The sequence below is a fragment of the Lissotriton helveticus genome, chromosome 7 (assembly GCF_964261635.1).
Source record: "Lissotriton helveticus chromosome 7, aLisHel1.1, whole genome shotgun sequence".
Taxonomy (NCBI): domain Eukaryota; kingdom Metazoa; phylum Chordata; class Amphibia; order Caudata; family Salamandridae; genus Lissotriton; species Lissotriton helveticus.
Genome location: NC_136068.1, coordinates 1,827,360,396 through 1,827,385,420, shown reverse-complemented (window position 1 = coordinate 1,827,385,420; position 25,025 = coordinate 1,827,360,396). Strand labels below are relative to the sequence as shown.

General features: G+C 46.0%; 1 protein-coding gene across 1 annotated transcript; it reads left to right on the top strand.

Moving 5' to 3' along the window:
* Positions 1-325: 325 nt before the first annotated feature.
* On the top strand, positions 326-12,285 carry RPS19 (ribosomal protein S19). The gene is made up of 6 exons (XM_078655591.1): positions 326-411; positions 1,163-1,233; positions 1,537-1,637; positions 10,291-10,474; positions 10,667-10,721; positions 12,225-12,285. The coding sequence occupies exons 2-6, from the start codon at positions 1,163-1,165 to the stop codon at positions 12,252-12,254; spliced, it is 441 nt and encodes a 146-aa protein (XP_078511717.1). The 5' UTR covers positions 326-411; the 3' UTR covers positions 12,255-12,285.
* Positions 12,286-25,025: the final 12,740 nt, after the last annotated feature.

Here is a 25,025-nt window from a genome sequence, read left to right as displayed (position 1 = left end):
GTGTCAGAGCACTGTACAATATAAGCAGTTACGTTACATGAGAGAACTATTGCAGGAATCGTTTTAAAGGAACAGTACAGTACAGTACACATGATACCATATACTAACAAGGAAGCAAATATTATACACTATAATGACTATGTCGGTTTTAATTTAAATAGAAACGCTATAAAGAACGCATTGATATAATATTTGTAGTCATTGACAGTGATTTAGGTATTTAAAGATGGCCGTCCCAATAACCACACTCTGCATGGCCTGCAGCATCTAATCTCGCTATACCTTTAACCCCGCGACGTGATCTCGCGAGATCCGGACGAAGGCGCGCTGTGCGCACGCTCGCCCTCTCTTGTGCGGCTCGGAGACCCCGTGCGCTCCCTTTTCCCTTTCCGGCAGCAGGAGAGACACAAGGTGATGGCGGCTCTGGGGAGTCTGGGTGTGCGGTGTACGGGGATGAGGGCCGGGAGAGGCCTTCAGAGGGGGAGCGGAGGTGTCACCTGCACTGGGGTGCCAGATCCGGCGCTTAGGCCGAATTGGTTGGCAGCTCTGAGCGGAAGCCTTGCATGCTCAGGCATGTCCGTTCATTGCTTCTTCAAGACTCCATTCTAGCGCCCAGCTCGGTCCCCTTCCGTGGTACACGTGGGTCGGACACTCCGGTGGCGGCAGCGAAAAGGTCGTGGGTCTGTTGCCTTCTTCTGCACTTCACCGCACTGAGTGATCCTGGGCACCTTCTTCGCCCACTACTTGGCTCATATCAGAAAACGGCGCTGTTCGTCTTAACGCCGGGTATCTGCCATTCTAACATCATTACAAAGTGTGCATGACGGTGATTTAGGTAAATCAGCCGAGCCAATTATTACTTGAGCGCATCAGCAGTCTATGGTGCACATTTTCAGCTTTATAGTTACGTACACACGAGGAGATAGCACACACTTTACAGCATCAAAATAGATGTCACATTTTCAGATACTCACAGATCAGGGCGTTAAGATTAAATGTCAAGCTTTGTATTGTGATGTCTCAGCATCTTTGAGTTCCACTGTACATACAGGCTGTAAACTCTGGTTAATCTGTAGGGGATTTTGTCTCCCTTAGTAGTGGCCAGATTCATGGAACCGTTTGTAGTGTTTTGATCACTAATTTGTCTTTATTTTTCTTTCAGATGCCTGGTGTTACAGTGAAAGACGTGAACCAGCAGGAGTTTGTCAGAGCCCTGTCTGCTTTCCTGAAAAAGTGAGTTTTTGTCCGTTTTCCTTGCTTAAGTAGACACATGCTTCTGTTTGCTTTCCCTACATCCGTGTCCAGAAAATAAGCAGCCTGCTGATTGCAGTTTTGTAGGGTTACATTTGTTTCTTTAAATACCAACGTAACGGTAAAAGACGGTCATAAATACTGTTAAAATTCAATTTCAACTGGTTTTGGCAAAGTTTAACACCCATCCTAGTCATTTTAAAGAAGCGAATATTATTATAAAGCATCCTGCTGTATAACAGTCCACTGGTGCCCTTAGCCTAACTGTACTTGTTGTTCCTCCAGGTCAGGAAAACTGAAAGTTCCCGAATGGGTGGACACTGTCAAGCTGGCAAAGCATAAAGAACTGGCTCCCTACGATGAGAACTGGTTTTACACCAGAGCTGGTGAGTGAGAAGCCATGACATGTACATTTTTAGGCCCCATGTGACCGTGAACTGTTTTTGCCTAAATCTGTTAACTTTTTAGTTGGTGACGAAATGTCACTCTAGGTTGGCACCACCTTCTCCCTTCACAGAGGAATCAAACAGGTGTGTGCTGGCATCAGTGATGGTGAACGTTTGTTTTACTGCTGTAAATGCTATAGACTAGAAGGTCAAGGGTGAATACTCCCATTTTCATCGGTTTCTTTAAAAAAATGCCGGTACAGGCACCTGGTTGCGAAATGCTGTTTTGAATAAAAAAAATGTTTTGGTGGTTGGTTTTCTCTTGTTCTGGATATCAGTTATCCTGGAAGTCTGGATGCTTGAAGGTGTTGGACTGGTTACTTATATTCTCCCCCCTGTGTGCGTGGTTGAAGGACTCGTTTGTTTGATAAGCCAGAAAATGACCAATGTAAGAGCATGCAGTTTCCAATAATTTTGGAGCTAAAAGCTTGTTTCTTTCTGTAATAATGGGTTTTGGTTTTAAACTTACCTGCCTGTTAAATGAGAGCATGTCAATGCTGTAAAACACTTACCCATCATCAAAAAAGGGTACCATAGTGAATTTGATTAAAATAGATTTGATCAAAGGTAAACCTTCATTTGATTTTAGTAAGATTCAATCCACGTTTTTTATTGTTACTTCAATATACATTTAGCCTAGATTGTTTTGCGCACGCAATTGCAAGAAAATAACGTTAACGTCATGACAAACTAGTTGCACTAAAACACATGGCTGGAAAATGAGTGCAGAACATATTTTTTGTTGACTGCCCGTGTAAATTCATTATTTTGAGTTGTCTTGTGTATTGAAATTGCATTTATATAGCGCTTACTACACCCACCCCCTGACTAAGAGTACGTTTTAGTGCTTTTACCACTTTACTCTGGTCCCTAAAGTTAGTTGTCAATCCATTGGTTATTAGGATTCATCTTGTGCTCCCAAAGAAACTATTCCATGCATTTACTCGAGTTTTTGTTGTACATTAATAACTTGGGTGTGATCGTTAGAGGAGATTATGTGAGAAGCTTGGTGGCTTGAATAGATGTTGCTAGTCTGTGGGGATAGGGATTCGAATAACAATAAGATAGGCATGCAATTTAGAGAAGGAGAGTAGTTTATATGTACAGGAGGCATGCAGAAGGTAAGTAGATTTAAATTAAATAAGGGGGGTCAATAATTGAAGCATGTCCTAGTACCTGTCTCTACCATTTGACACCATTGAGAGAGCTCTTGTGTACATCACCCCCTATTCGAGCAGGACCATCACCCCTTATTTGAGCAGGACCATAACTACTATGAAGTGTTCTAGCTTATGCAAACTACAAAAATGTAAAAACAAACTTATTATACAAGTGAGTTGATAACATGTTGTATAATCTGTGCAGTTTATGGCCCATTCACTACCTAGTTTGGAAGGGCTTGGGAAAGTGCTGCCCCATAACCAGAAGAGTACTGGGTACCACATAATATTACTATTATTGCACTTTGCTACTCTGTGATGTTTCCCAGCGCCATCGTCTGTTTCTGCTAGAACACACAACTCAGACCAGCCATGTTTCGAGCTTTTTTTCCAAAGACTGAGTGATAGTGTTGTGGAATAGTATTCCTCAACACCTACGCTCTCAGCCAGATCACCCTAAATTTCGCAAGCTTCTTAAATCTTATCTCTTTTAATTCCTTGGTGCTTTTTAGGTTGCCCAGCGCTGGATGCCTCCGGGTAACTAGGCGCTTAAATGCTACCCAATAGACGTTGTCCTGGCTATTCTGGGAGGGAGTTGCACAGCTTAGAACCCGTATATTCAAACAAACGCTCTCCCATTTGCCATTGTTTTAGTGTTGGGTTCATGTATAAGGACTGGCCGCAAACTATTAGATCAGCCCTGCTCATAAAGCTTTCACAAACTCCTGTAGCTATTGTGGGACCACCCCTGCTCTTGCTCTGTGCACATAACACAAGGTTTTAAATCAAATCCGCTTCTCTATTGAGCCAATGCAACTCCTGCAGTAAATCTGCCACAGTGAACCGCTTCAGAATCCCGAGGGGCATCCTAGTTGCAGTGTTTTGGACCACCTGCAACAGTCTAATGTGGGATTTGTCTGCCCCCAAATGGAGTATGTTGCCGTAATCCAGTCTTGTCATAAGTGCCCGTCTGTTGAACTGAAAATGGGAGTAACCAGATCTTTCTCAACCATTTCAGAACAGTACAACAAGTGGCCGCCTTTATTACCTGAGACTTCATTGACAACTTGTCTTCGAACCCAAACCCCAGGTACCTAACCTTGGGCGCTGGCTATGGCAACGGTCCCACGTTTTTAGGGCCTGTGACTGGAACCCTAGAGGGACCGATTCCTTTCCAACACCTTCGTCTTGTCTCCGTTCGTTTTTGAGTGGTGGCGTATCCACTCTGCCACTTCAATCAAGCATTAGTTAAAGGCTTTTGATTTGCGGGGCTGTGGTACAGATAAGATGATGATTTGGTTGTCATCTGCCTAAGAGAATAACGTGAGCACAACTTTCCCTCAAGTCCCCGCTAGTGCCTGCACATAGATGTTAACGTTCTGGACTTGGGGAGGATCTTGAACTCCTAAGTTAAGGTCGTTCCTCTCCAAGGAGTTAGTGACTGAATCTCCTGGAAAGACCGATCTTCTAAAAAAAAATGTCAACCAAGCAAGAGCCTATCCCGAACTCCACTAGCCACTCGGTCATGGGGCACAGTATCAAAGGCCACAATACGATTTCAGCATTGTGACTGATGGAAATACTCTTAACTAACTCATGCAAAATGTCCAGCTCTAAGGAACTCTTCTTGGCCGGAGGAAGAGTATCTCCTGGTAATCCCGATTTTCACTGCTGGCAATAGTGCCAAAAATGCAGGCAGATCCACATTGTCCCAGCAATTTCATTTATGCTTATCTTTTTCTGTTATCAATGTGGTCAAGTGCTTGGTCCTGGGGGATGGTAGCGGGGCATTCCCTGGTGCTAGGTAACCCTACATTCTTCTCTCTGGTCTTGGGCAGCTTATTTATAAGTCGCCTTTTTTTGGGTGCAAAAAACTAGCTATTTCTTCACACTGAGGCTTAGACAAGACCATAGCAGGCACCACTATCTGCAGAATGTTTCTTGTGGTTCCACCATAGTTGTCCAGCATTCACCTTGCCTCGTAATACAGAACGAATGTACTGTTATTTTTAAAGGTTTTTCTATTTAAATTTTTTGGGCTGGGGAGTGGGCAAACTATTAATCTGGTAAGAGGGCAGGGGAAAACCTTATGCCGGGCAGAATTTGTATTGATACTTAGTTGTCCCAAATGCTATTGGACTGTCTGCTTATCCTTGTTCCCCCGATGTGTTGACGCTCTGTGCTTCTGGGGTTTCCTCAGGAAAAAGGAGCTGGTGGTGGGTATTTTCTGTTCCTTGGACTTCGTCAACCTCTTGCCATGAATAGCTAGCACGCACGCTCAATTAGGCAGTCAGCCCTTGATTTGCTCTTCGTCCCCCTGTTGTGCCTTTCTGTTTAGATTGATTTTCATAGCTTCACTGATGCTTCCCAGATCTTCGTCTACGTGGCATGCAGCTGTATTGCTCTACAGATGCTACTTTGCTACTCTCCAATGTTTGGAGTGTGAGATGGCTGTAAACTTGCTGCTGACAAACCCAGCTTGGTAGGCAAAATTGACTGCAAGAAACAAGACCCTGCCCAATATTCTGCATCACTTTGCCTACAGAGACTGCATGATGAGATCCTTTGGGCTGCTAGCAGCCCCTACTGGTTGCTGAAATAACCAGAATGCTCCTTCGCCATAGCCTCATTTACTTATTTCGCTTCTTTTGCTGACCGTGAAAAGCAGGTAATTGCTCAAATAAATAATAATGGGGCTTTCCCTTCTGATCTGCATTGTAGAGAGATGCACATGGTTAGTCTTAGGATATCTACTTTAAGAATGCTTTGCATTCTCGCTGCAAAGCCTTCGGTTATCTATCCAATTTGGAAGCAGAATGAAGCCCTAAAGATTGTCTGTCACCGTAATGTGCTTTTTGAAAAAGACAATCTTGTAGGTGTGCTGGACTGGGGAGCAAAAGCAACCCTGGCGCAAATGCTCAAACTGGTCCTACACTCTCCTCGCAGTCTCTTGCCCCTTCTCTCTTCTACTTGTGATTGTGAATATTAATGAGCCACTCAATTTGCGACCCCATTGGAAATGGCAGGCCCCCCAGGTATGGTGGCCTGCTGGGCTGAGCTGGCCACCATGTCTGTAGTTTCTTTTAAAATTATAAAGCAGTTCTTTTAATGCAGCCCATTTTCCTTAAAGGAAAACGGAATGCATTTAAAAAAGAAAAATGAAACTTTTCGTTTCACTTTCTACGGGCAGGTAGTGGTCCCTTAAAAAAAAAATCTGAGTCAGCCATATTTGCAACTCCATTACCACCCTCTTGAAGAGGGTGGTAATTTGCGAGTATTGCGACCGCCATTGCCGGTTGCAAAACATTGGTACATGGCTTTCCGATCGCTATTGATAAGTGAACGCCCCTCTTATAGCGAGTCGTAAAACCTAAAATGCGACTCGCTAAATAGACTATGTACACGGCCCATTAGGTTTTTGCATTTGCACATGGATCACAAACCTGTTTGTACATGCAAAAACTGGTCATACACCTGGCCCCTAAAATCATTGCCATTGGGGCAAAGGCAAGTCTGTTTCTCAGTACATTATCAAATAACTTTTAATAAATCTATTGAAGCATAAGGTGGTGGTGCATGGTTATTTTCCATTTCAATGGCTAAAAACCTTCGCTCTAGCATGCAGTTTTACGTGTAAACCTATGTAGTGTAATGTTTGAAAATTATGTCAAACATATTTATCATTTGCACATCACCAGGTAGTTGGCACATGTTTGTGTGTGGATGTACAACAGCCAGTTTAGGTTGTCCACAGCAGACACTGTTCTCCCTGTTTACAACCCCAAGCATATGAAAATACGAATGGCTCTCACCCAACCCGGTCTAAGAAGGCAATTTTTTTGCACATTGTGGCCAGCCCTATAGTGTGGAGTCTCGCTGCATTGTTCAGTGGTTGTCCTAGCACACAGCAGGCATCCTTGGTAATATGGTGTTCGTATCTGACACAATGGTGTCATTTTTGGGCATATTGTGGGCATCTTTGACATCATGGCAACCAGTGTCCCTGTGTGTACCAGAGGTACACACTGTTCATGTGGGAGAGTTGTACATGTAAATAAAAATTAGAAGCAGAAGGTTGGTGACCAGTAGTGTGTGTCACTTGAATTGCTATTTTATGGGCAAAACTGGTTTTCTTCAGAGATGACAAATTTTCTTTGGATACATTTTTGTGAGTTCCATAAACATGTATTTGATGGGAATAGATGTACATTGTCTTCCTCAACGTATCTGTTCTTTGATACGTTGATAGCATTTCCAAAACAAGTTTAGTCGAATGTTAATTTAAGGCGGCCTTACAAACTTGACGCAGGCGGGGGCTTGCTCCCATTACTCTCGGAAATGCATTTCATATTCACCCGTAAGCTCAGTGTGGGGGGCAGCTGATCTGTCACAGGAACTGTGGTTCAGTCGAAGAGCCAGGTCTCGGTCCTTCCTGAATTGAGACAGCGACTGGGATTACCTGAGGTGGAGAGGCAGGTTGTTCCAGGTCTTTGCTGTGAGGTCAAAGGATCCCCCCCTCTCCGTGGTCTTCTGGATACTTGGAGTGGTGGCTAGGGCCAGAGCTGAGGTCTCTGGTGGGTGTGTGGAAGGCAAGGCAGTGGTTGAGGTATGCAGGTCCCATGTCGTGTAGGGCTTTGTAGACAGGCATGTGTGACGAGGTTGAATGAGATTCTTTTGTTGACTGGGAGCGAGTTAAGGTCTCAGGTGGCTGATGTGGCTGCAGCAGGGGATATAGAGGAGTCTGGCAGAGGCGTCTGGATAACTTGGCTTATGATAATTCTGTCTTGTGAAAGGGATGGTGCTTTTGGAAATCAAAATGTACGTTCGAAAGATCGCCACGCAGTGGTTAATCAAGGCGTTGCAGCTTTTTTTCTTTTGGTTATTCGTAGTATGTTTCAGCAAAGTTTCGAATATTTAGTTCTGCTGCCTTAATATTCGCAACGCCTTAACATAAACTTAATATTGCAGTGATGTTTATTTATTTATTTATTTATTTATTTATTCAAAGTTTTATATAGCGCGAACAGGATCCTTACAGATATCAGAGCGCTTCACAAAGACAGGGAAGGGGCAATAGGAATAAACAGAGATAATGGGAACAGTATAATAGTCAATAACATGGTAATAACATGGATGATAAAAACATACATAAAACCAATCCATATACGATCAGGTAAGGAAGTAATATAGAACAGCACAAGTCATTGATCCCACTACAACGGTGTACAGGTGGATCAGTAAACCAACGTGTATCATATCTTGGTCGGTAGTAAGAGAGTAGCGTAGTAGTGCCCCCAACAAGTCGAGTATAGTGCCAGGGGATAGGCAGAGCAGTGGTACAAAGCAATGCAGAGTCTCTGAACCAACATCTGTAGCGATCAGGAGATCTTGGCCAGAAGGATTGTTTTCACCTCTTTCTTGAAGAGTGCAGTGGAGGAGATTAGCCTTGTTTCAGGAGGGAGCGCATTCCAGATCCTGGGTGCCATTCCTGAGAAGGAGCGTTTGTAAGTTTTCGCTTTCCGGAATCTACGAGGTTTCAGGAGTAGATTTTTTGTACTCCTATTGGATCTCGAACCTCCTGATATAGACAGCTTTTGACCGAGGTAGTTGGGTGCCTTGTGGTGCACGGCCGCGTGTGTCATAGTTGCAATTTTTAGCTGTATTCTGGCTTCAAAAGGCAGCCATTTTAGAGACTTTAAGTCTGGGGATATGTGCGAATGCTTTCTAGAGCCAGTAATGAGTCTCGCGGCAGCGTTCAGGGAGGCTCTTAAGGGTGCTGTTGTGGATAGTGGGAGACCGCTGAGGGTCGCAATTCCGTAGTCTATTCGAGGGATGACTAAAGCTTGTACAGCAGTTTGGAAGTCTTTGGCCGGGAGGAAGGGTTTAATTTTCCTCAACGTGTTAATTTGGAAATTAGCTGCTTTTGTGGCTTTGCTGACGTGCTGCTGCATGTCGAGCTTGGCGGCGAGTGTGATGCCTAGGGATTTCGCCGAGTCCACGATGGTAGGTTGGACATTGAGTGCTGTTAGGTTGTTGAGCCATGTTTGGGTGATGGAGATTTTCGCCGGGGGTGAGATGAGTAGGAACTCAGTTTTCAGAGCATTTAGTTTGAGGTGATTATCGGCCAGCCAGGATTGGGTGTTAATAAGCGTGGAGTTCAGCTGTTTGATATCTTCCGGGGATTGTAGCTTTAGGTAGAGTTGTGTGTCATCAGCGTACATATGGAATTGAACATTGGATGCTTGAAGCAAGGTGGCGAGGGGTTCCATAACGAGGTTGAACAGTGTAGGGGAGAGGGTGGATCCTTGTGGAACCCCTAGATCTGCAGGCACAGGTGTAGATAGTACATTGTCGATCTTGAACCTCTGAGACCGGTTGTGGAGGAAAGACAAAAACCATTTGAGAACAGTTCCCGATAGCCCCATTCTGGTACTTGGCAGCTCCAGCAAGTTCTCATGTTTGACCGTGTCAAATGCTGACGAGAGATCAAGAAGGATGAGGAGGCAGGACTCATTGCGATCCAGAATTTGGAGGGCGTCATCAATTGTGTGTCATAGCTGTTTCCGTGCTATGTTTCGCTCTGAAGCCTGATTGATGAGGGTTGAGGAGGTCAAATTGATCAATGTGTTTTAGTTGGAGTTGGACACATTTCTCCAACAATTTGGCCAGGGTGGGGATATTGGTGATGGGCCGATAATTGTTTAGGTCAGATGGATCAGCTGTAGGTTTCTTGAGTATAGGCGTGACTTGCCCCACCTTAAGGGAGTCTGGAATGTGTCCTTGTTGCAAAGAGCTGTTGATGATCTTGGTCCAGAGAGGGAGGAGCAAGGGGATAAAGTCTTTTACAGCATTAGCAGGTAGAGGGTCTGTGAGGTGATTAGAGGGCTTCAAAGCGCAGAGCAGTTTGTGTATAGCTTCTTCCGAATAGGTATCGAAGTACTGCCAGGATGCCTTGTTTTTAGGTTGAGTGTCTGCCAATCTGGTGTAGTTGGAGTATCGATTTACATCCATGATGTCATTTCTTATGTTGTCAGTCTTATGTTTAAAGAAAGCAGAGAAGGCTTCACAGTGTGGGGTGTCATTTGTTGTGCTATTTGATTGTGCGGGTTGTGCCTTTGTTTGGGTCTTGATTAGCTCGAACAGCTTTCTTGGCCTATTCTTCGCTTGGTCCAACTGGCGGCTGAAGAAGTCCGACTTTGTGCGCTTTATTTTCCTAAAGTAGGCATTTCTCTTGATCTTGAGCTTTTTGAGATGCAGTGCTGAAGGGTCCGATCTCCAGGTGCGCCTCCAGGTGTTTCCTTAGTGAATAAAGCCTATCTGATTTTAAACCCGGGTTGGGCGTATTGAGTCACCGTCAGTAGTTATGCTATGTAGTCTGGGTGGATTGCTTGTTTCTGTGGCTATTGGCGCCTCACTATCTTTTGTTCTTTCAGCTTCCACCGTCCGTCACTTGTACCTCCGTGGTGGTGCTGGCGTCGGCTCCATGACAAAAATCTATGGTGGGCGGCAACGGAATGGTGTGATGCCCAGCCACTTCAGCAGCGGCTCCAAGAGCGTGGCCCGGCGAGTGATGCAGTCTCTAGAAGGAGTGAAAATGGTGGAGAAAGACCCCAATGGGTGAGCTTTATGTGCACGATTCCACTACACAGGGATTGCCTTTTTTTAAATCTGCCTTACCAAGCTCCAGTGAAGACATGCTGTGTAATGGTTCAATCATCTAGCCCTTAAGTGTAGAGTTCTTGTATTGGGTGTATATACTTTGTGCTGTGCCTTTGCTTTGGAGTTTTACTTTCTACTTCTTTATTTCAGAGGTCGCAAGTTAACACCACAAGGCCAGAGAGACTTGGACCGAATCGCTGGACAGGTACATGTTGCTTGTTTTATATCCATTCGTCACATTCTGCAGTGCATGTGCTTTATTTAATACTATCCTGATAGGGAAACAGCTAGCTTTACATGGTCTCTACTGTAATGTGTGGCAGAAGACTCCCTGATGGAATGGAGGCCAAGCAAGTGTTGTGCGTCAGAAGTGTATTAAACATATTGCGCTGTGTAAAGAGCACTTCAGATTGCTACTTGATGCTAGGAACCTCTGTCTTTTATTTATTTTATTTATTTATTAAAAGTTTTATATAGCGCGAACAAGATCCTTACAGATATCAGAGCGCTTCACATGGACAAGGTAGGGGCAGTAGGAAAGAACAGAGATAATGGGAGCAGTGTAATAGTCATTGACATGGTAATAATAATAACCTACATAAAACATATCCATATATAATCAAGTAAACAAGTAATATAAGACAGCACAAGTCATTGATCCCACTACAGGGGTGTTCAGGTACACCTTGTGTGTGTGGATGGCTTATACCAGTGTTATAGAATATAGAGAACACTGAGTGAGGGCAACGGGAGAGTGGATCAGTAAACCAGCGTGTTTAAATCTTTAAATGTTGTTGCTGCTTTGCATCATCTCTCCTCTTCCTGGCTCCTCTTCCCCTCAAGGACGCTTAAGGCTGTGCCACAATACTAATCAGCTAAACCAAACCAGATGCCAGTACTAAAAATTGCTTGACAAATATTCATTTGTTGATGCCATTGCTCATTTGTCAATGGCACCATGAAACATTCATTTTACAAAAGATTTTATTCTTTATTCAAAGTTTTTGCTTATTTTTCAATCCATGTATACAAATGCAAATCAATGATACATAACACAAAATATACACCAGATTGAATGTATCGAACAACACAATCACTCCTAAAGACACCAAAACCACATATGCATCTCTTTCAACCATTCATTCCTGGAACATACCAAACTTCACACACTCAAATGGGGTCTGCCAATGGGCCACGCCAAACGGTGATCATTCTTAAACAGTGACCCATACAAGAGCAGTACGCATGTAGCCAAACCAGGAATGCAATGTCCGTACAAATATATGAGCCAACCTTGAAGTGGATATCCAAGTAACAAATTTGCTATTTCTGCAACTAGAAAACAGGATTTTTACACGTGAGCAATAGATCGCGCTCGTCACAATATTGTTAAAGAACCTTTAGGGAATGCCATAATCCCCTACGCATTGTGTAGCCAAACTAATTCAGTATAATTTAGTGGTGGTTTAAAATGTCTTGTCGGTACAATTTTGTACATTGGTGAGGACTGGTTGCATTCCTTGTTTGGCTACGTGCGTACTGCTCTTGTATGGGTTGTGCCACTGTTTCAGTATTATCACTGTTTATCAATTTTCAGTACTGGCATCTTGTTTGGTGTAGTTAATATTGGCTCAGCCTTACTGAGTATAGTCAAGGCCCTTTTTCTTGTTCCTTGACAGTACTAATTGACTTTTTTTTCTCTCCCTAGGTCGCAGCTGCAAGCAAGAAACAACATTAAGATGAATGAAAAATAAAAAAATTCTGTTAAATTGCCATGTTCTGCTTCTTTTTTTAACATTTTAATAGTAAGACCGTGATCGGCTGTGCCAATTTGAGATGAGTAAGTCAATCTCCACCTATCAGTCGAGTGAAAAGCAATCCGTAGTAATTGTGGGCAGGAAATAAAAGAAAAATCTGGCAAAATACTCACATTTTTACTCTGCGTCAAGGCCAGTGAAAGTGAGATGTGGTATGGTGGAGGAGACGGGCTGGGGATGAGCTCATAGAATGGAGTAAAAATTATTGCAAGGGGTCAACAGGAACCATCATAGCACAGCATGACTGACCAGTAGGCATGGGCAAGAATTTCGATTTCACCAGAGTAAATGGATTACATTTGGAAATTCGGTGTTACATTGATGCAGATTTTCCTAATTATGCAATTACTCCATGCATTTTTAGGTTTGGGGAAGGGGGGATTCCTTCTGCACAAACAACCATCCATGTTCTACTCTTCGCACAAAATGCAGCCACACGTCCATTTTGGACTCTAGTGCGTTTTGTGCTAAGTGCAGAGCCTGAATGGACGTGTTGGTGCAGCAGAAATCCGCCTCCCCAAAAAACCTCCAAAATGTACTAAACGGTGATAGTAAATTGGAGGATATCCTACCCCAATAGCACACTTCACAAGCAGCCCACACTCACTAATTGTGATCTGTCGCATCTTGCAATTGTCGGGTGTACATATATCAATCTTCCTGTGAAGTCTCTGCTGTGGGGAATTAGTACAAAATGGGAATTCAGAACTGATAGGTCTACTTTCACATTTGCTCATTATAAGGAAAACCAAACCCAAGTTCTCAGATTAACCTTTTGCCACTAAAATAATATACAAAAGCACTCCAGACCTTGTTTGTTGTCGGCAGTGCCACTGGAATTATGCGACAAAGAAAGCTAGTTATGCAGCAGGGTTTACTAAATTATGCCGCAAATTATGTGGTATAATGTGGCACATCTTGTGATCATTTCAGCTCATTGTCACTTTTTTACCTTCACATTTTATCAGTCTGGTCAAAGGTTGTACGTTGGTATTAGTTTTAACACCATATACAGCAAAATGCGACGAAAGGTGAACAGTCTATAGTTGTCGAGTAACAACTGTTTGAGCTAGAAGCAAAATGTTTTTTTTTTTTTTTTTGCAGGGGTGGGTTAAATTATGCAGCAGATGAGCTATGTGGCAAATGCTTTATTATGCAACTAACGCCATGTCTGCATAATTCCGGTGAACCTGATTCTCTGATACATTTGATTGTGATGGAAGCTTTAGCGAGTGAAAGGCAAACGCTGGTAAGAGTGCTTGCACATTAAGAACAAGCATTTGCAATGCAATAGGTCTCGCCTTTGCGAGACTTTGAGCTACTGGCACTGTAACAAACCTTTTATCTGGGTTCGTTTTGAAAACCTATAAATTAAAGGCATTGTCATTTACAATGCCAATAGCTTACAATTTCGCAAACGTGAGACCTATTGCATTGCAAATGCTTGTTTCCGGACTGCATTGACTAGCAGGCACATCGATGTGGGCGTGCTCACACCGCTCACTTTTCACTACTGGAGAAGTCTGGCATGGCCATGCCAGGGGAGCGTGGTAGGGGAAAAAGCCCACTATACCCCAGGGATGATCTTGTATTGCCGCATAATTTATTGGAGTGGGGGCTGCCCATAAAGGGCATGTCCATGCCCCACCCCACAAAATGTACAGCCTTTCTGCCCCCCACTACACGCCAGGGATTTTATTATAATTTGTGGTGGGGCTGCCCAATATGGGAAGGGGGGGGGGGGCAAAAGCCCAGTAGACAGATTTTATGGGCAAATTTTAAATTAGGGTGGGAGCATTGGCATGCCTGTTTTGGGAAGCCCCCATCCTAATTAAAATTTGGCCCAAAAACTCCCTGGCGTGTAGTGGACTTTCTGGCCCCCCGAATGCTAGATGGGGCACTAGCCCCCAATCAGCCCCCGGATGGCGGGGTGGGGGGGCAAAAAGGCCACTAGATGACGGATTTTTGGGGGGAAATTTTAATTAGGGTTTTGGGCAGCCCTACCACAATTAAAATTTGCCCAAAAAACTCCCTGGTGTTAAGTAGACTTTCTGCCCCCCCCCCCCCCCCCCCCCCCCCTGGGGGGCAGATGGGGGCATTTTTGGGGGGCAAATTTGAATGGTGGGGCTCCAAAAACGGGCATGCCCATTCCCCCACCCCCTCCACTGCAAAAATAAGCCTTCCTGCCCGGCCAGTAGCCCCCCGGGGGGGGGCTAAAAGGCCACTAGATGCCAAGTAGTTTCTATGGCAAATTTTAATTAGGATGGGGGCATTGGCAAGCCGTTTTTGGGCAGCCCCCACCCTAATTAAAATTTGCCCAAAAATCCCTGGTGTCTAGTGGGCATTAGCTCCCAATCTGCACCCACTTTGGGGGCAAAAAGCCCACTAGGTGCCAACGACTATGCTAGCTTTTTAATGTGTAGGGGTGTCCCGGGAGTCTAGTTTTCAGAAATGTTTGGGTTTGGTACTTTACCAAGATGTCCGCAGAGCCCGGGGCCAAAATCTCAGGTCCCCCCCCCCACACACTACCCCAACGCCAGGTAGTTTTGTCATAGGTATTTTTGAAGTTTCCACAGTACGATATGGGCCATTTCCTCTTGTAGCCACTATGCCTACCCACACAAGTGAGATACCATTTTTATCGTGAGACCTGGGGGACGCTGGGTGGGAGGAAATTTTACATTCACGCAGATTCCAGAACTTTCCCGCACAGAAATTTGAGAAAAAAGTGAATTTTTCAGCGAAATGTATGGTTTGCAGGGGATTCTGGGTAGGAGAATGATGGACGCACGCAAGCCATACCTCGCTGGTCTCCCCTGGGTGTCTAGTTTCCAGAAATGTGTGCCAAAATCTCAATGGACCCCCCCCTTGCAAAACCTTGTTTGTGATAGGTAATTTTGATTTCGCCTCAATGGGTTTTGGGCCCTTGCCTGTCCCGGGCCCTTGACCCACCCACGCAAGTGAGCTACCATTTTTATCGGGAGACCTGGGGGAATGCTGGGTGGGAGGAAATTTGTGGACCCATGCAGATTCCAGAACATTCCACCACAAATGTGGGGAATGTTTTTTTGGACAGTTATTTAGGTTTCGCCTCGTTGAAGCGCAGCTTTTCGGCGCAGGCGAAAACCTAATGAGAATAATATGTGGCTTGGGATTCCGCCCTCTGTTCCATTGGCTAGCTCCATAAATGGAGGCTAGCCATTGGAACAGAGATCTGTCCGTCATGGCCGGACCAGATTCGTGGGCGTTGCCGCGATTTCTTCCCTCCAACGTCATGCGGCCGTGGGCGGGGTTTATTTTTTTCCGCCCAGGTTTGTTTTGGCCATTCCGCGGCCGACCGCCGCCGGAGGAAGTCCAGGTGAGTGCTTGTTTTTACTTGCCTTCCCTCCTGCTGTCCAACAGGTGGGGTGGGGGCCTGTGATTGCACAGGGGCCGGAGGGCCACGAGACTGGCGAGCTGCCCGAGTCCAGGGGCGTGACGCAGCCCCCACCCCTTCAGGCCAGTGGCGTCATAAAACTTGGGTGTCCCCCCCCCGGTAAATTGCATGGAAGGCCCCCCCACGCTCAAGGCTCAGTCCGGAGCTCAAGGTATGCCCATGCACAGTGCCAACCTCCCCCCCCCCCCCCCCCCCGCCCGCTGCCTGGAGTTTGCCCCCCCCCCCCCCTGCACCGCGGGGGCTATTGTTCCGCCACCGACTTCAGAGGCGAATACTTCTGGGGCCCTCTATTAGCACCAGGCCACGGAGCACGCGGGAGACTCAGGAGCCCCGCATCACATTGTGCAGGGGGTTGGACATCATTTTGTGCTACGCCATCATCCTAATCAAGTGTCGATGCAAAGCCCCTAGAGCACTAACAAACTCAGGAAAATGCGCCCCCCCTATTTTCTGGTTTGGTAGTCAAAACAGTTATCAATCTTATAATCTTATTAATTGGGGTCGAGTGGCCCCTCACATCCTTGCCCCCGGCGCCACTGCACCTGCCGCACTATTGACAGATACGCCTCAGGGGTGGAGGCGATGTCTTTACATTGTCCCCACTCATTTCTGCCTCACACGACCCTCTGTCTCTCTCAGCCTCTCACCTTTGCCGTTTTATCTTTTCCTCACCCCATCGTACCTTTGCCTCATCCCTTTCTACCTCTCACATCACCGAAGTGTATGCTGCTGCCTCCCTTCTCTTGTGTGTAGATTCACTTCCTTCTACCTCAATCACATATCGCATAAGTGCCTCCTACCTCTACCTCACTCTGCCTCATTTTTCTCCCACTCTTTTGCCTCAATCTCGCCTCTTCCTCCATCTTCCTCTCACCTCTTGCTCATTCTACCTTACACCTCTGCCCTATTAATGCTTAGGTGTCCACCTCCCTCAGGAAGAATCACTGCCACGTTATTTCCCCCCCAAACTCTGCCTCCTAAGAACCCCCTCTCCCCTGCAACCTTCCCCCCCCCCCCTCTCGTGCTTCATGTGTTCCCGACTGCCTCTTCCCTCGGCGCTCCTTCGCCCTCCCGTTGCAGCCCGCTCTGGCGCATCTGTTTCTCTCTCACCTCTAATTACATTTCCCTCCCTTCCCAAAATCGCTCTGCGTCGTTTTCCTTGGCCTGTTGTCCCTTGTTCGGGTTTCCACATGACAGCGCCTCCCTTATCCCTCCCTTCCATCTCGTGTGTCGACGTATCTATCCCCCGCCCCCCCTCCCCACGGCTCTGCACCTCTGTGGTCTCCTTCCCGGCCCCTCTCTCCTGCTCCCCACACATTTGCCTCGGATGCTCACACGGCCCTCGCCCCCATCACTTCCCAGAGTGGATGGCAGGGCAGAGAATCCACCCTGTAAAAGATGCACAGCTGTTTTATTCCCCGGAACCAGCCCCTCACTTTAAAAACGGCTGTTCCTGTCAGTCAAAAGGAGTGATCAACCTCTGCCATTTACAGAAAACATCTGTAGCACAGAGTGGACCGGTAACAGAACCTTGCAGAGCGTGAACCGAACACACAAATGCGCCTGGAGGCGTTCTGGTACCCACCATCTGCGCTATATACCCACACATTAATGTATCCATCTAGCTTGTCAACTGAAAATATATCTGGAATATATTTGCTTCTGATTATAACGGATGCATACGTGATTTGGCTGGAGAGGTCTCGCCTTTCTCTCCAGCATTACTTAATTCATCCATTCAAATAAGTGACATCTGTTTTTAGCGTGTCCTGTGACTCGTTTGTCTTGTGCAACTCATCGTGTGACTGCCGCTTTGAGTCTCTCCAGGCAGCGAAAGTACCACTCCTCGCCCTACCTTAAGACCCTTCCATGCTGCTGGCGTGCCTGTATGTCCTCTGCACCTCTCACTGCTGACGGCAATCCTTGCTGCTCCACCCTTGACTGCTTGCACTGTACAATGTGCTGAGAAGCTCCCCCACCCCCCCTTGACCACACATGTGCATTCACATGCAGGTAGCCCCTCTTCAATTCTAACACCTCCGAACTGTCCGCGTTTTTCAGCAAACTGCACTTTGAATTCTGGGCCTTGTAGTTTTTCTCACTGAGTGTATACGCCTACAACTTCATATAGAGAGGAGTTTGCTAACAGGAACGTTAATCTGTAACCCTAACAAACTGTGGGCACGCCACATTTGATGCACGGAGTTGAATGGAGGAACAGCAGAGATTTCATGATTTGCCGAGGATCACGCGGATAGGACAAGTGTAGAAGCTGAGACCTAGGTCTGCAATAGACTGACCTGACAACGCAATTTCTCTTTTCAACCTGGGCCTCACAACAACCAAGTGCGTCCTTGTAAAAGAAAGCAGGAGAGACCGGGGCCTTTCTTTTAGAGGGGCACTACTCTAAAAAAAAAAAACAGTTTTCTCCGCCCGTGTACAATTATGCTGTGTTTGTTATGAGGTGATGCACAACAGATACTTGAAACTCCACGGGTCTGCAACAGGGCCGTTAAATTCCAGAGGCGGGTTAATGTCTGGCCTGCCAGCATACTCAAGGCTATGCCCACCAGGGTGTCAGCGCCAGCAGGTTCTGGGATTCGCACAAGGCCTAGTCAGTCCTTCCGCGCATACAGGGGAAGCCTCCGATTTCATGAAATATTAATTTTAGGTTTGAGTTCCCAGGTAATTTCACGCTCCACACTTCACGTATAGGGCGGAGTATGGAGGAGCTGAGCGTAGCGTACCAAGTGCCCTCACAGAGGTCAGAGGTCCAGCCGTCGTAGTGTCATGGCGTCGATATTGCTATTACGAGTGTGCCCATTAGAGTCCGTGATGGCCCACCCTGGACTGGACTGCGACAGGGGGGGCGGGGGGGATGATGTTTGCATCATACTAGGTGTCTAGGCTGCTCGAGGTGTGCGTGCGGTTGGGGCTCTGGTGGGCTTGGACACTCAGGTAAGCTAGTCATCAATTTGATGCAGGGGCCTGTAGTGAACAGTGAATCGAGACGACAGACGGGTCCACTCAACCTTTCATCCTTCCAAAGTAAATTCACTGAGCAGGAGTTCAATAAACACCTGTCGGCATCAGGGGCGTAACGCAGGCCGCTGTGTGGGGGTCGGAGGGGGGCCCAACTCTTCTGTTTGCCCCCCAACCCTTCAGGGGGCTGCATCCAGCCCATGGCCAATGAACATCTGTGAGATATGGAAGCGACGCATTTTGCGCGGGGCATGATTTTGCGTCACCCCACTCGTCAGCAGCATTGTTATACCACTTCAGGATGAACACGCGCTTGCCATACAGATAGAACCTATGGACGGGCGGGTGGCCAGGCACACTCCCTGTGCCGGTGCAGGCCCCCCCCCCCATATTAGAAGCATCCAAAATCATTCACTTTTCCGCAGAGCCATCAAAACCCATCTTTTTCTTGCATAACTGATCTTTATTGTCTCGCCTGGTCTGCCTATGACAGTTGCATTTTAGTCCTGAGATGCCCCGTAGCTGGTGCAGCTGTGCGCCTCGTAACATAACATCTCCCATCTGCGTGGGTGTGTGCATGAGGGCGGTGTCGAGAGCTGAGAGGTGTGGGTGTGTTAGCCTGTGCCGCCATGCTAGTTGTTGCCGGAGTATGAGGTTGGTCTAGTGCTTAATTTGTAAAACAATAAGAGCCAGTGCTCTCGTCAGGAGGCCACTGCTGCTTGTGCCACCCATTGCTGCTATCAGCGCGGCCAATAACAGTACCAACACAACTACTATCGTCACACTCCAAGTGTTACAATTCAGACTATTCTAGGCCCCCCCATAGCTATAAGAATGGCTTGTGCCACTTGTAGATGTGCTGAGCCTGCCTCTGACATGCGCTGGGCGGCGCCTCTTTGCACCCCTGCCTTCACAACCGTGTCTCCTAGCCATGCGGTGGATGATGCAACCCTGCATCCAACCTAAGCAACCTGGGGGGCTGCGGCCCTGCATCTCAGCAGAGCACAGGTAGGCAATACAAGCGCTGGATGATACAACTCTGCTTCCGACATAGGGTTACAGCCCTACATGCCGGCCACCCACGTACAGAGTGATGCAACCGTGCTTCTTACCAAGGCGTCTCGACCGGCATTGCGTACTGCCCCAGTGCGCCCTGCCGTTCCTCCACTCTTGTGCCAGGTCTTCCCAGCTCCTTCGCCCACACCCAGAAGTTCTGTCACAAATACGACTCCTCTCCTCCCTCGTACACACAAACCCAGCAGTTTCACCACAGTTCTGCCTCCTCTCTCAAGGCCACCGAGTACAATCAACTATAGACAAACAGGCGGTTTTTCGTTTTAATGTATGTCCAGATTTGTGTCGCAATGTATGGTGGTGCAGTGTATGACTGGGCGTTCGAGACCAAGTGAGTTGGGAAGGGAGCATGTATTGTATTGCACAGTCTTGAATACACTACCTCCTACAGGGACGCCTACTGACTCGCCTCTTGATACTCTTCTGCAGGAGTAAATGCACAAGCCAGTTTTCATCGTAGTGCAAAATGATAACTGAAATAGTTGCAATGCCAATCGCATTTGCGAGAGATTAAGCTATTGCCATTGTAAATGACAATGCCATTTATTTATCTGTTTTCAAAACCAACACAAATTAAAAGTTTGTCATTCACAATACCAATAGCTCAAACTTTTCGAAAGGCGAAACCGGTGCATTGTAAATGCTTGTTTTGGGTTTGCAAGGGATTCTGGGTAATAGAACCTGGTGAGAGTCAGTCAAGTCACCACATCCTGGATTCCCCTGGGTGTCTAGTTTTCAAAAATATATAGGTTTGCTAGGTTTCCCTAGGTGCCGGCAGAGCTGGGGTTCAAAAACTACAGTTCGGCACTTTGCCAAAAAAGGGTCATTTTTCACTGCGAAATTGAGGTGTTACCACGTTAAGTTTCGCGCCGTTTCCTATCGCGGCCACTATGCCGACCCACACAAGTGAGGTACCATTTTTCTCTGAAGACTGGGCAATGCAGGTTGGATGGAAATTTGTGGATCCATGCAGACTCCAGAATTTTCCACCACAAATGTGGGGGAAATGTGTTTTTTTTACAATTATTGAGGTTTGCAAGGGATTCTGGGTAACAGAACCTGGTGGAAGGCAGTCAAGTCACCCCATACTGGGTTCCGCTGGGTGTCTAGTTTTGAAAAATGTGTAGGTTTCCATAGGTGTGCCGGCAGAGCTAGTGTTAAAAAACTGCGGCTATACACTTTGCAAAAAAGGGTACATTTTCATTGCGAAAATGTGGTGTGTTCACGTTGGGTTTTGAGCCATTTCCTGTCGTGGGCACTATGCCTACCCACACAAGTGAGGTATCCTTTATATCGTGAGACTCTGGTAATTCATATTTTTAAAGCAACTAGTATTACCTATTGATTTTTGATGCATTTCTGCCTTCCAAATGAAAGACATTGTGTAAAGAGTCCTTTTGAAAAATGACTGGGAATACTCATACTAGCATGAGAATTATCAATTTCGAATGTGCAAATATGTACTGTTTCTAAACTCTATAATTTGTTACCATTTCAGAAATACATAGGTGTCTTTCATAACAATTTTTCCATGTATACATTTTCCCACAATAATTGCTATATACCCGGTACATAATAAAAAGCCATTGCAAATTGCTGCTCAGTTGTCGACTCTGTTCGTCTGGTTCTTGGTGAACCTACAAGTCCTATATATCCCCACAACCTGGAAGGTCCAGTGGATGTAACGGTATATTGCTTTCAAAGAGCTCTCATAATTACAAGAAGTTACAGGTGAAAACATTGACACACGGCTGTTTTTTTTCTACTAATTTTCAATTTTTACAATATTTAACTTAGTTTCTATAAAGAAACCTTGATGGATCTACACAAATGACCCTTTGCTGAATTCAGAATTTTGTCTACTTTTCTAAAATGTATAGCTTTCCAGGATCCATTGTTGCTTTCACACAAATTTTTACCATTAACTGGAAGGAGGTTGAAAGCACATAAAATATCTAAAATAGGCTATGTCCCAGAAAAATGCCAAAACTGAAAAAAATGTTGGTTTTCTGACAAGTCTGTCATTCCCTAAAAGCTGGGAAAATGGTAACTTCAGCCCCACAAACCCTTTTTTAGGTGTCTCTCTAGACCTATTGTCGTCGAGCTGCCTCTCAAGGGAGACAGACCGGGGCACGTGCAGATTCTGCTTTGTGGACACGAACGCCACAAAGCGTGCACAGCTGGCGCGAGCCAATCAGGCTCGAGTCAACAGTGTGAACGCACCCCGGAAGACTCTGCAGCACTCAGCAGATCAGACCTCTCCAGAGACACATGGATAACCACAACCACCAGATCACTCCGGAGAACAACAACCCTCTGTTTCGTGATCGGGCGGCGCCATGTGGCAGAAGCTTCACTACATTCACCTCTGGTGCCCGACAGTGCCACTGCCCATCTCTGCACCCACCACCGTCCCGTCCCGTCCCACCACGCCCCATGTAATTTTATTTATTACTTCCTTTATGCGTTTTTATATAGCGCGGACTTTACCCGAAGGTGTCAGAGCGTTTCACAAAAGGAACAGAACTGATACATGAGGAGAAAATTACAAGTGAACAAATTACAAAAGCAAAAGTTACATTACATAAGGCAAAAGTCACAATTGTGAGTGAACAAAGTACAAGAAGGGAAAACTGACGTTTGCAGGTTACAAAAGCGTAAAAAGTACAAGTAGAGGTGTCATACTGCAATAAATACAAGAACAAACGTTACGCAGGCAATGGTGGCACTCCACCACTCCCGCGCTGAGGATGAGCCCCCCACCACCGCATCCCAACAGCAGAGCCCCTTAAATTCGTCTCCACGACACGGCAGCCCCTGTTGCCCGCGCAGCAAAGCGCTCCTCCCCCGCAACTACAGTACACCCCGGCATCCCCCACAAGACCCCCGACCACAGTAGCAGTACCTCTACGGCTCCCACCGCCGAGTCCTCTGCAAACCGCGGCACGCCATATCCTTGCATTTTAATATAGCGCAGACTTTACCCGAAGGTGTCGGAGCGCTTTATAAAAGGGTCAGAACTGATATAATAGAGCAATACACGTGAACAAATTTTAAAAGTTACATTACATGAGGCAAAAGTGACACTTTTGAGTGAACATAGTGCAAGTGGTAGCAAACGGTGCATTACAGGAGGAAAAAGTGACGTGTGCAGGTTACAAAAGCGTACAAAGTACAAGTAGAGGTATAATACTGCAATAAATGGAGGACACTCAAGCACAAGAACAAACGTTACGTAGGCAATGGTGGCACTTGTGCAAGTATCTAAAGCAAACAAAGTACGAGGTAGCAAACTGTGTGAACACACTTCCCGTGAGCAGATTCTGGTCTGTGAATGTGCTTCACATGAACAGCGTTTGCGCGTTCATTCAATTAGAGTGCTCCTCTCTTGAAGACCTGCTGTGTTAATTATAGGTCCTTTCCTGGAGAGGTGCGTGGGGCGCCTGTCTGCATGCTGAGATAATGACTTTCTTTGTTTTTACATGCTGCGCAGCAGTTGATCTGCTGTTCAATATGGCTTTAGGTCAATAAAAAATGCTCTATGGCGTGGTCAGCATTGATAGTGCCATATCACTTTTTTTTAAATACTTTGAGCCATGTTGCAAAGCAGCTCGACTGCTGTACAGCAAGTTAAAAAAACATTGACCAAGTCAATAGATTTTCACATAAGCAAAACCAATTCTTGTTTTATTACGTTTTAGGGCGTGGTTGAACAGTTTTTAAAAGTGTTTATGCCACTATCTGTTTGAGCTCTCGTTCATTGCCTTCCAAAGTGCTGGTCTTGGTAGTTGAATCAGACTAATCTCTCTTCCATGTCATCTTAATTTGGTGCCACATATGAGCTGATATGCACACACAGAAGAACTTATTTTTCTTATGAGCCTTGTCACACCCAGGCAAAAAGGCATATCAAGAATTCATCATTTGCGGACTGATTATTCATAGTGCTGTTTGGAGAGCCCAGAGGACTGATCTGCCTATCACTTCAAACACCAGCCAACGTGTGCTTCACTCTCTGGTTCCCGAACATGGCAGATGTATACCCAGGCCACGGGGAGAGCTTGGAGATGTTGCAACTGCACTGTTCTCTCCCGAAGCTCCCCTCTCCAACCCCTAAGGCATCATTGGAGCCACTTTACATCTTACAGTGGCTCTGGTCCCACTATGGTACTACCCTGAATAATTTCTGCCAGTATAACCCCCAGCATTGGCATTGCCTAGGTCACTGGGTAGGGCTGATTGGAAGTACCGCGGCAGACACCAGCTGCATATGGGCTGAGCGCGTATATACCACTCAAAAGGGTGGGTGGTGGGATGTGGGTGGGCAGTCCCCTCAGCTCATGCTGCGCTAGTTGATTATGTGGATTCTAGGCAGTCACAACGCTTCTTCCCATATTTACAATTTGTGGCCTGATGCTTCAATGAGCACATGGCGGCTAGAAACGGCTCAGTAGGTGGAAAAAGAGGGCACAAAGCGGGAGTGGAATGTAGTGGCTATCTGTAACCTCAGCAGACCATGCCCACCTTTCTTCAACTAATAATGCACTCTAATTGGTGATGCGTACAGCAAATACACCATAACATAAATTAGAATAACTTATAAATCATATGTGCATGCTTGGCATCTGACCTGTTCTCATTGATGGATTCTGCTGAATGGGCTATAGCTGTAAAGGTTTTTTAACTTCTGGCTGCATAAAGATTAAGTCAAAACCCAGATGTCATTTGAAGCTAGAGCAACATTCTACACCTACATCAATTAATTTGATAAGTAGACTTTCGGTCCTTGCATTGACTTCAGAGTAATGACTAATGACTACCTGGGCATCTGTGGCTGAAGTCGATGGTTTGTATAAGTACCTTCCATGCCTAAAGCATCTCCATAGTTTGGAAATGTATTTCAGAGACTGTTCATTATTTTGTATACAAATTAAAAACAAAGTACTTGTCCCGTGAGTCTTTTTAGGAGTCTGCTGTTCTGCCCACTGCAATCTCAGGTGTCACATCTGTGTGTTTATTTTCCTTTCTCTATGATTTTGTCCCTGTTTAGGTCTTGCTGAGCCAACGTGCATACGTTGCTCTGCGAGAGTATAGTAAGGTACTTTCAAAAGTGCTCCTAAAGGCTGCAGGCGGATGAGGTACAGTGCATGTGCGCCGGGCGCGCGCATCATTTGTCAGCCTGCAGCCTTTGGGAGCACTT

Bases quoted from the DNA above. Each gene is read 5' to 3' on its own strand.
- RPS19 (XM_078655591.1), top strand. From the start codon at position 1,163: ATGCCTGGTGTTACAGTGAAAGACGTGAACCAGCAGGAGTTTGTCAGA. The intron at 1,638-10,290 runs GTGAGTGAGAAG...TTGTTCTTTCAG, and splicing joins CTGGTTTTACACCAGAGCTG to CTTCCACCGTCCGTCACTTG. The intron at 10,722-12,224 runs GTACATGTTGCT...TTCTCTCCCTAG, and splicing joins TGGACCGAATCGCTGGACAG to GTCGCAGCTGCAAGCAAGAA.